The sequence below is a fragment of the Rhinolophus sinicus genome, chromosome 2, assembly GCF_057876585.1.
Source record: "Rhinolophus sinicus isolate RSI-liver-muscle chromosome 2, RSI-T2T, whole genome shotgun sequence".
Taxonomy (NCBI): Eukaryota; Metazoa; Chordata; class Mammalia; order Chiroptera; family Rhinolophidae; genus Rhinolophus; species Rhinolophus sinicus.
In genome coordinates this window covers 29,656,438-29,668,291 of record NC_142502.1, presented here as the reverse complement: position 1 = coordinate 29,668,291, position 11,854 = coordinate 29,656,438, and the positions used below count along the sequence as shown (strand labels likewise).

The 11,854-nt window shown below is 41.5% G+C and overlaps 1 protein-coding gene across 1 annotated transcript; it reads left to right on the top strand.

Moving 5' to 3' along the window:
• Positions 1-1,526: 1,526 nt before the first annotated feature.
• SMLR1 (small leucine rich protein 1) lies at positions 1,527-10,360 on the top strand. Its single transcript, XM_019729456.3, is given in 2 exon segments — positions 1,527-1,908; positions 8,074-10,360. Coding segments are annotated over 2 exon segments (456 nt in total). The 5' UTR covers positions 1,527-1,538; the 3' UTR covers positions 8,160-10,360.
• Positions 10,361-11,854: the final 1,494 nt, after the last annotated feature.

Here is an 11,854-nt window from a genome sequence, read left to right as displayed (position 1 = left end):
TCCGTCTCTCTTCAGTGCTTCCATTGCATTTGTTGATATGCCAGTCTGGAAGCTTATGTTATTGTCATGTATATATTTGCCTGTTTCTCTCACTCACCTTTGTCTAGGCGTTTGATGAAGGCTTGCTGAACGGAATGAAATGGAAAGAAAGAACATGACAAACAGCCTGCCTAACAGCTGCCTGGTAATGTCGCTTGCTCCTGGAGGTTCTTTGTAGATTGACGCTTTACGAATTAGCATCCTGTTCAAGCTGAGAGAGCGCCAGAAAGCCGTCCCATTGGAGGGCACACAAGAGGAACAGCAGCAGCACCGCTCAAGGGTTTGTGGCGTGGGAGAAGAGACACAAATAAAGTACAACAAATGCTGACTTAATCTGAGGTATTCTAAATGACTCTTTCTGAAATTAAGATGTCTTTCTTCTGAGAGGAAGCTGTTTACTGTCCGCTGCTCAGGAATGCCAGCCATGCATCCCAGAGACCTTCCTCCCCATTATTATTTTATAAATTAGGGTGCCGACTTTACAGCTGGGACGAAGACTGCGTGGCCACACAAAATCCTTGATGAAGAAATTCAGGAGGCCTGACAGCAGTATGTTCATGATAGGCTCTGCCAGCCACTCACCAAGGCAGCTGCCAAGTGGGGGTGGCAGATGGGGTTAGAACATGAGAGGGGCCATGAACCCAAGAAGGAGCTCCCAATTCCCCCTAAATATTTCCAAATTCTCCAAGAGATCCTTTCAATATGGAAGTGATTTGTTCTTTTAGTTAGTTTAAGTTTGGTAGACTAGAGAAAGTCTCACCAAAGCAGTCAATGGCAACTCAATTTAGCCAACAAGTCAAAGGCAAGTGCTTATTACCCCCTTCTTTTCCCAGAAACTTTAGTTACCCCACAGCCCACATTGCTGTTGTTTTGGGCCCACCTTCTACTGAAACTGGTGAGCCACAGGAATGTGCAGGCAGAAGACAGCTGAGAGTGCGAGCTATAACGCAGCATGCAAAACCTTGTGCATCAAGGGGAGAAGGCTGAGGGGCTGTATTACAATCCGCTCCACTAGTATCACTCACAGCCATTCTCCCTGTGTTGGTTTCTCTCTCAGAGGCCAGGACCAGGACTTGACTCTTGTTTGTACACCCAGCCTCTAGTCAAGAGATTGGTTTCCGGTAGAATTAAATGTTTGTTGAATAAATGACTACACCAGGCACCTCTCAGAAAAGTATTCATAGCAAGACATACTAGGAAGAGTTTTCACATATGCAAAAAATACTGTTGTCTTCCTTGATATTAGTTGTATCAATTGTGCTTGAAGGAATATTCACTTTTTCTAGACATAGGTTCATAGGTACATTAACATGGTGACTAAGTAACTTTTAACTCTGAAATTCAGAAAACGTAAGAAAAGTTATTCCTGCCGGGGAATACATATAATGATGAGGTTTGCTTGAAGTCAGGTCCTTTTCATTCCAGATAAACTGAATACAAAGAAGTCCAGGCCTCCTGGTGTCATTCCCAACCCTGCCAGATAAATACGCTTTTCTGGAATGATGTGGGAGAATCACCTTTCCATGCCTCTGCACTTTGTAGCTGAGTTACAGAGTAACCTGCCAGCAATCCTCTCAGAATTCACAGGGCTGTTCAAACAGAGCAAAGTCCACAAAAAGTTCCACCGAGATGTGCTGAGCAAAGGCCAGATTCCCGTAAGAAAACAAGTGCAGCATCTCAGCCACACTACCCTCATCCTGGGCGTGAACCCTACCAGCCCAGGAGGGTCTGTGTGATTGGCAATGAGCCCTGTGCTGTCAGCGTTCATGAGAGAGCTTCCCAGCTGGTTCCTACTCTGCGGGGTCTTCTTACCTGTGACTTTGCTGCTACTCCTTCTCATCGCCTACTTCAGGATCAAACTGATGGAGGGTAAGTGTGAAGCCACACAAGGCAGGGTTGGAAGTTCTTTCCCATGGCACACCTTTGGAACAATGCAACGTCAGGGTTTCTGGGCGGCCTGGTGTGTAGGTACTTTTTAAGAAGTGCTCTCTCAAGATCTCTTCATTGGTGAACATGACAAAATTTGATCCTTGCAGGAGTGTGGATGGTGAGCTAGGCTCTGAAGGTCTGCTGTGGGGACCCCTTAATGGCAGCCCCTCACAGACAGTGAAACCGTGAACCAGCAATTTTTTGATAAGTGATTACTTGTCTCTGTCTCTCAGGGAAACAGATTCACAAACATTAAGACATTTTTTCATGGTCTGCTTTCTCTACCGGACAGACTTATGTGTGTATGTGCCCATGAGTGTGTATGCACACACACTTCTTTTTCATCCACTGAACTTCTGTTAAGGAAATAGAAATGACAAATGTCAAATGTCAAGCCCTAATAGATATTTGATGGCTTAGTGTCAACTTCCATGAGGCTGTAGTCTGAGGCTTAGTGTAAACATTCCATGAGGCTATAGTCTGAAGGTGAAAAAAAAACACAAAGTGATTTAGACATGGAAAGTTGGGTCTTGGATTAAGACTATTTTTCTGCTGTAATTGAAATTAATGAGATTGGACTGTACCTTAACAGACTGTGTGTTGGTAAAGCACCCAGCAAACATAAGATTAATATCATAGAGGTTAATAGCAATTTTGCAATATCAACAAAAAACAGTAATATTTCTTAAGTTGGATGGATGGTATCATATTTAAGTAGAGATTTAGAACATAAAGAAATCCTAGAGGGCAGAGTGTACATTACAGAATCATAAGTTTTCGATCATATCGTACTCAAATATCCCCCTAGCCTTCCATTTTTTGTGTCACATTTTTATGAACAGCTCTCTTGAGTGACCCAGCTGTAGTCTGTCTTGCTCTACAACAGACATATGATAAATCCTTTTCTTTATTAAGTTAGCTTATCCTCCAGTGCCCCAGGACCAGTCTGCTGGATGTTCTGCCACCCAGCCATTCATTACCACTGAGCCCTGGAAAACACCCTCTGAGAAAAGGAAGAAAATTAGAAATCCCCAAGCTTCTAATTACAGCTACCCTTCAGAGTCTTCCAAATAGGTTTACTGCAAACATTTCCATTTTGAAGATTTTTTTTAAAGCTGTTGCAATGGCCACTGTTAGTCACACACGGGCCAGGCTCCCGCTGGCATTCAGCACCCGGTGGAGCAGTCACAGGATGCTGATGTCACAGTCAGCGACTTGAATAGTTCATGTCACTTCCAAATGTCATTTCTGGCTGCCTCTTTAGCTAGATAAAATTTTTAGTATCTCAAAAATGCATCAAGCATTAAATGAGGCAAACAATATGCCAAGATAACGTCATGGCTTCCAAAGTCTCCTACTGGCCTCCACCTATCAGTTATAGGTCAGATCATACAGTGGGACAGCAGGTAGTATTTGGGAAAAACTCTGCAAAAAAGGGTGAATCGTGGTTTTATAGCTTTACTTATCCCTGGGTGACACGTGGGGGAAGCCATCTATAATACGTCAAATTTAAATGGGTCTACAGTATTTTACTTACATATTTACTTACAAAATTCTGAGGTATAAACATATCAATAACATTCCTTCAGAATGCCCTGGAAAAGTCCATTTTCCCTTGAGAGTGTGGCCTGGCCTGGCATCAGCGGGGGCTGATGCAGGAGAGAACACAGGCAAGGCCCAGAGGACAGGCTCCATGTGTGTACACGTCACTGTGATCCCTGCACGGTGACACGCTTCGGTCTTCAGCACATCCCTGCCTGTGTAATTGGTCTAGAGAGCACGTCTCAGACAAAAATGATCCCCTTAAGTTTAGAGCTTAATAAATTTGGAACGGCTTCTGAAGCATCTGAGTAAAAGAAGGGGAGGGCCCCAAAGTCCTGTTCTCTCTTCACACTTCCTTCTCCCATCGTCAGGCTAAATTCTGATATGCTACTGAGTTTTTCTTGACTTCTAGACTCTCTTGACTTCTGTCCCTTCCCTCTTAAAGCCCCCATTTTTTGCAACATAGCATCTAACACAAAGGATAGCAAGAAGGTCAGCCTCACATGACGACTCCTAATGTTCTCTGGGTAAAGTCCTTTCACAGACTTTGAGGCTTGCTCCAAACTTGCACCATATTTCTGGGTAGAAAGAGTTCCCAGTCATTCATTTACTCATTCATTCATTCAACAAATATCTGAGAATCTACCATATACCAGGTATTATCCTAAATAGTGGAACAGATTTTTATGATGGGCTTTTAGGACTGAGAGAAAACAAACTCAGTTCTACAAAACCACAAAAGCCATCTGGCAAAATCATTAGAAGTTGGAGGAGGGACATTGCAAATCTGGCTCTGGCCTCATTAGACGTCTGGTCAAAGGGCTATAAGAATGGCCTTCCCTTTCTCCTAAGTCTTGTCCCAGCATTAGAGCTGAACACGCCCACCAGAGGCAGGACCTTCTAAAGAGCTAAGGGCTACCCTCAGTGATGTAATGAGCCTCCATTCTCTGTGGTTCTTCTCCACTGTCTCCTCCTCTTGTTGGCTGTCACTGACGTGTGCCTGGTCTTCCAGGCTACGGGTAAGGAGTATAGGAGGAATGAATGAGGAGGTGAAAGGAACTAACAAAAATCTGTGCATCGGTCACTCATGCAATGGAGGTCCCATTGAAGTAGATTGTTGGAAAACATGTTAATGACTGTTAGCACCCTGTTACAAGTGACCTGTCAGTGAACCATCTGGAGGATGCTGAGAGGACTGCCTAGCGGACTGGACCAAGGCAGTCTGCTCTGTTGTCAGTTTTCATTCTGTTGAGATTGGGTCCCAAGTGTGGTGGGCTGAGGAAACTGGGGACCCTGGGTGCTCCCCTTTACAGTTACCTGGCCAGGGTGGCAGCTGAGGGGGAGACTGTACTATGTTACTGTCTCAAGAATTTTCTGTGCAAACCATCCTTTGCTTATATGTCCCTCCTCTCCCAAATGGGATCGTGCATCCTTTTTTAGAGTAATTCCTGATTACATTTTCAAGTGTTAGCAAACAACCTTAGACTAAGGATGTTTTCATGTTTACAGAGATATAGTCCCTTTAATTCCAAATTCTCCTTTGCTCTAAAAAACAAAAACAAACACAAACAAACAAACAAAAAACATTTACTAACATGGAAATTTTAAAAATGCAGTTCTTTCTGTAGCCTCTCTCCTTAGGTTAAGTAGTAACACCCTCATTCCAGTTTGAGGGCAAGTGAGATCACTTGGCCCAAATAAAACATCCCCAGTTTGTATCTCTATTTAGCAGCTCCCACTTAAAAACTGCAAACAGATGGTCAAATGTCACGTCATTAATCTTCCAACCCGGGTTATAGCAAGTGTAATCATTCCTATTTTGTTCCTGTAAAGAAAGGGACATTGACAGATTAACTGGTGTGTTCACAGAACCCCAGAGTCCTGCATTCTGAAAGAGAAAATCAGTTTGCTTGCCTCATACATCCTAGCCCGTCAGCCAGGAGAGGCATTTTAAGATGTGATGGAAAGCATGTGGAGGCATTGTAATCATTCACCATTAATCCCTACGCTGCAAGCCTTAGGAGGTAATGGTGCACGGAAATTTAATTAGTATGTAGAGAACATCCATTTTTCTCACAAAGGAAGAAAGAAAATTCTCTAACGTCCTGCACTCTATCAATGGCCTTGAGGAGTAGATCTCGAGGAGAAGTGCTACATCTTGAATTTTCCATTTCCACACCCTGCATCAACCATTCCCATGGACATTTCACATCTTCTAACGTAGAAGTTTTGATTGTCTTATCTCCCCAACTCCTGAGATTCCTCAACTTCTCCTTTCAGTGCCACTCTATCCCCCACATACCATCACTCTGATCAAGAACGAATTGCTGTCAAAAATAACCAACATTGCCAAAAATATTCTTATTAAAAAATGTTGTTTATTGAATGCCTGAAAGTTTGTATATGGTGTTAGATCCAAAAAAAGGTCAGGTAAGTGATCAGTTTCTAGCCTTCTGTGACTAACATTCTAAAATAGACAATTCGAATACTGAAAATGTACGGGATGGCTAGGTATCTTTCACTGAGCTTCCTATATGTTTTAGTAGTCGGCAATCAGAAAGGAAAATGGTAAGTATTTGGAAAAATCAGAACAATTTAAGGGTTCAAAGAGTGAAATTGTTAAGAGCTCAGACTATGGAGTCAAACCAAATGCGGTTCAAATTCCAGATCTGTAACAATGGGCACTCAAACTCGTGAAACTCATTTTCTCATCTGTAAAACAGAAATAATTGCAGGATATAACTATAGGGTTGGTGTAGTGATTATGTGATGTGATGCATGTAAGGTTAACAGTGCCTTCTGAACAACTATTAGTAATTATTTCCCCTGTTGGTTTGCAAGTTCCAAGAAGGCAGTGTTTGTGTCATTATAATAATAGCCCTTATTGAAATTATCTTTTAGTAATTAAGGAAATTGCCCAAGGTCACTCATCTAGAAAGTGGTAGACACAGGATTTGAATCCTGGCTGGCTGGCTCCAGACCTAGCCCTCTTAGCCAATGTGCTACTCCTGGAGTATTGAACATGGAGTAAGTGTTTCATAGATATCTGTTGAATGAATGAATCCGTTTGGCCTAAACAAATAAATTTATCACCAATAGGAAAGGCAACTGGGACAATTTTAAACAAGCAAGAATTTTATCAAAGCTGTGAGAGGATTTGATCAATCTCTTTATATAACAGGAGTAATTATAATTACTGATGATGGTGATTCCTCAGCATAAAGACTTAGACCTGAGTCAAGAAGATTTCATTTCTTCCCCTGTGGCCCAATAGGGAAAGCCTGGTTGCTTGCAGAATTTTTTAAAATAACAAAAGAGGGATTTTAAAGGCTACCTGCCTAATCTTACCTGTCTAAAACTCTCTCTCTGCACTCTCCTTTGTAGACCCATTGAAATAAAATAGTGGACAAATGCAAGCTCTTTTAGAAGAACACATTTTTTTCCCCTTGCTTTCGGCATTTATCTATCCAGTAAACACTTTATTTACTGGATAGATAACTCACTGTAGATTGATGAGCTTCCTCTTGGTCTATTCCAGTTTTTCACTCCCAGAGTTCCCTTCTTTCATTTTCATTATTCAGGTCAAGCATTTTGAGCCCTATAATTGGTATTCTAGTTCCTCAAAGCACTGGTTGTGCATTTAGCCTTTGGTAATTAAGAGTAAAAGAATTTCAGTGAATTTATAATCTAAGCCATAGGCCATCTCAAGCAATGCATTTGCACTAGCAATAGTCTATGTGCGTAACTCAGTGGTTTGGAGTGTGGGCTCTGGAGTCTGACTACCTGGGATTGAATCCTGAATCCATCAGTTTCTGTGATCTTGGGCAAATTGCTTCATCTTGATTTCGGTCTCAGTTTGTTCATCTATAAAGTAAAAATAACAATGGTGACTACAACATAATTCTTGTCTATGCAAGAATTAAATAAGGCATGCAAGGGGTTTCACACAGTGTCTGGCACATAACAACTTCTCAACAATTATGAGCTATTAAATACTGAGGCTCACATAGCCCAGGGCCTGTCGTCACCCGATGTATGTGTACCCTCTCCAGACTAAGATGACAGGCAGTTGTAGAGGCCTAGGAGAATCCAGGTCAGGGAAAATGCATGTGTCCTGGGGTACTTGGCCTATAAAATGCCCACACACATCTTTTTCGTGGGGGAGAAGCAGGGACAGAAACCCTATCTTTCTCATTTCCATATCCCCAGCCCTTGGCCTACAGACATGCTTAACAAATTCTTATTGAATGTGGGGATCTTAATAAATTTAATCCGTACTTTATCTACTACAATAAAATATACTTAGCATGTAACAATTTTTATTACAGTGGTAATGAGTCCACTCTAACCAGGACCATTCTTTAGAAAAACGCATTTACATTTTTTTGGAAGTGGTTGAAGAGGTAAGGAGATGCTTCAAGAGGACTTGCTCTGAAGATCTGGACTTCTGTGACTTTCTGGGGCCCCCAGTATAGAAATGCTGGACAATAATCACATATGAGTAGTAAATGACCAATGGCACTCAGCTGTCTCCAAAATATTAACTGATATTTTTCCTTTCAGTCAAGGAAGAACTGTCCCTGACTCCTGGTCGCCAATACAACAGCAAGGATAACTTTTCTCTGTACAAGAAAATGAAACAGACGTGACTGATCAATGACTGAACTTCTACTGATCAGAGGAACGGCTTAGCTCACAAAGTAGGTTAATAAACTCGAACCACAGCAAAAACAGAAAGAATACAAAGATGCTTATTCTGAACCAGATTGAAAAGTGGCAGCTATTATCCAAGAGGGCTTCTTTGAGACTCAGCTTAAAAAGCAGTTCCTCAGAGAGTACCAAGAATCTTAAGATTTTCTTAGGTGTGCTCTATGGACTGGACGCATTGTAACTTTCTTTTATAGGACGTTTACTCTTAAGAGCATATTTAAAAAATTAAATCCTTAAGCATCATTGTTACACAATCCTGTGGAAGCCCACACTATTTGAGAAATAAAGAAACTCTGGTAGAGAACAAATGGACAGCAAAAGATGGATGCCTCAAGAGCTCTGCGGATTCCCTCTGTGAGAGTATTCCCCTTTCCTCCTCTTGCAGTTTGGCAACTCTTGAAACTTTTTCAAACATCATTCTGGCCCTGAGTTTGCTTCTCTCCTCCTTCTTCCAGTTGCTTTCACAATCCCATTATCAAATCACAAAACCAGTGCAGTCTCTCGATATGAGATATGAAACGTCCGCGAATGCAGCTTTCAGCATGGAGTGACTTGGAAATACCGGCCTTTTGGTACTGGGGGGGAAAAAGCAGAATATTCATGTGTCTCATGAGGAGAATAATTCAAGACTTTGCCTTTAACACCCAAACATCAGGGAGCTATTTCAAAATAAGGAAAGAAGTCAACATTTCCCAAGCAGAATTCTTCTCTTTCAGTGGGAGCTCCAAAGAGCCAACATAGGTAATCGTTTAAAAGGAACATTTAATTCAAAGTAGTGGTTAAAATAGTAACTACTATTGTGCTTTCCAGTTTTCTAATTAACATTAACAAAAGATACTTAACATGTCCTAAGTGTAAGTCTGATTATATTCCAATATTTGCATATTAATCTAACAGGCTTTGAGTGATTAACTTTATAAAACGTAAGGTATTTGGTCACCTGGAAATGTACCCATCTATAGTGACATACAATCACACAAAAGATTGTGTGGATGACAGAAAGCAAGCATGTGCCACCAGTGCTGGATATTTCCTGCTTCTCCCCTTCACCCCCAAATTCTTCATATGTATTTAGTGAGCTATTGGTCTCCATTTGCACTTCTTGAATATGAAACTCACTGTTTGACTGAAGACACTAATTTCTGTGGTTTATTGCATTTGATTACAATGAAAATGTCTGCTGGGGCTCTCAGGCTGAGGTAATTTAGAATAACAGTGTTTATGCCATATGGAAGGAATAACAATATTCTTTCAGTTCTGGGAGGAATCTCTTTTTAGCCCCTGGTGGAAATCAGCTTATGTAAAAATGCTTTCTTTAACAGAAGGCGTGTAAGGATGAATCGTGTTCCCAGCTGCCAGCTAAATCTGTGGTTCGGCCACCAGCATTTGTTCCACCTTCTTCTGGAAAAATGGGAACTTTGGAAGCCTGACTTTTGGCTCCAGGTGGAAGCCATCCCACCATCTCTGCCTTACCAGGGAAAATGCATCTCAGCTACGGTGGCAACAGATGAGCTCTAAACAAACACGTTTTCAGCAATAAGCATAACCAAGTAGTTTAAAGCAAGACCTATTTCTTTTGTTGCTGTTGAATGAGAGTAAGGAATTTCCAATGAAATCATGAGTAGATTCGTGAATGTTTTTATACGGAGAGAGGAACAGAAACATGCTAGTTTTCCCATGGAGAGACCAAGTCCTAAAGGTTTCACTATATTCTGCTTGAAGGCACCGCTCCTCAATTTGACAAACCCTTTGAAGAGCACAGCCAGCCAGTGGCCTGGCCGTTCCTTTGCTCTTCACATGCTCACGTCTGGTTTTAGATCTCCTTTCACCTGGAACTGCTTTGGCTGTTCTTCGTCCTTGCTGCCACCTCGATTGGGCCGGCAGCCTCCTTCCATTCTCCCATGTTCTGCTCCATCCAACGCTCTAACGCCTTCCATCCCAGGCCAAAAATGCTCTCACAAATCTAAATGTGCTTACCAGTTCCTAGTCTTCTTTCTAATGTTCTAATATCTGAAAGCATTCCCAATTCTATTTCCCCAACAGGAGACCAATAAAACATTTTAACGGGGGCTTTAAGTTTTATGTTGCCATTTCTTCACTGAAAATTTACCAAAGAATAAATTATTTTTTACAGAGCTGACCTAAATCTGTTCGTGTTCTTTCCATCTCTCCTGTGAACAGAATTGGTAATTTGGAAACTGGGTGCTGGGAAACTGCGAGCCCATGACTTCTCCTTCACATCCTGAACCTACACAAGTTGATAAATCAGAAAATGAGGCAAGGAAGAGCACACATTATGCTCTCTGAAGTACTATTTGCAACCCTTCAAAAAAAAAATAAAAGCTCAATTGTAATTAATCTGACCAGGTAACAGCCTCCAGTAGTTTCTAGATATAATCTAGTAGCAATTAGAAAATGAAGAACAGATAAACACTTCCATACACCAAGAACAGCTTTTCCTTGAAATCTTAAGTTCTTTGGCAAAACTGTGTCTCAGAAACAGTTTCTAACTGTTAAACATATTTTAGACATCAATTTTCGGATTTTTAAACACAATTTAGAATTTTTAGAACAAATGCTCTTGAGAGTCTTACTTTCTGACTTTATAATGAGCATGCTAATCAGACGAGGCCTCTAAGTTTATCAGAATTTACACAAGGGCATTCACCCTGGCAACTGAGTGACAGAACATAAACAAGAAACATATTCAAAAACGTATTCATAACCACCACCAGATTGGGAATTTAAAAATATTCTTTCCACTTTAATTTTCAAATCTACATTCCAAACCCAGATTATGAAGAGCAGAGGTTCCTAACCTTTCATTTAGGTAATAAAGACGACTTTTGAGAATCTGATGCAAGTCAGGAATCACCTCTCATCTCTAGGAAAAATGCATATCCCATGATTTTGCATATATTGGGGGACAACTTAGCCCCTTGAAATCCATCCAGGAGTCTGTTTAGGAAGTCTGCAGCCACCTTAGGGGGCCTCCACACAGCAGGGGTTCCTGACATTTTAGGGCTCAGAGCAAAGTCAGGTCCACACATATCCAAAGCCAAAACCTCCCCAATATGCTTCTCAAGCAACTTCGTAATAGTACAGAATTCTATTAAGTAAAGCCCTGGCAACAACACAGCTCAGACTAGCAATACCTTCCACAACTTTGCCTTTGGTGGATTAACTCATGCAGTGCTATCATTATTTATAATGATTACCATTTTTTTTTTTTTTAGTACATTATTGTGCCAGGAGCCCCATAAGGCATTTTGCACATTTGTATTTCCTCTAAGCACCAGAATCCCCCACATTGGGATGCATTAATACACTTGCTGTATAGATACTTAAGCATCTTCATTCATCACATGGCTCATTTACTCAGAGGAGGGGATTCAAACACCCACCTGTAAAATTCAGAAGCCAGTGTGCTTGAAGCAAGTATTTTATGTAACTTGAAGTTGCTATGAATCTAATCTGGCATCGTAACTGCATAGGGTCAGTGTTTGTGACCCTGTGGCCAAGGGTCAGGGGTTTGACACCTGGGACTTGCCAGCTGGCCATGTTCTCTTCCGGGGCCGACTCTCCACCATGGCCTAACCCCAGCAAACAGGAGAACAGGCGCTTGCCAGGATCC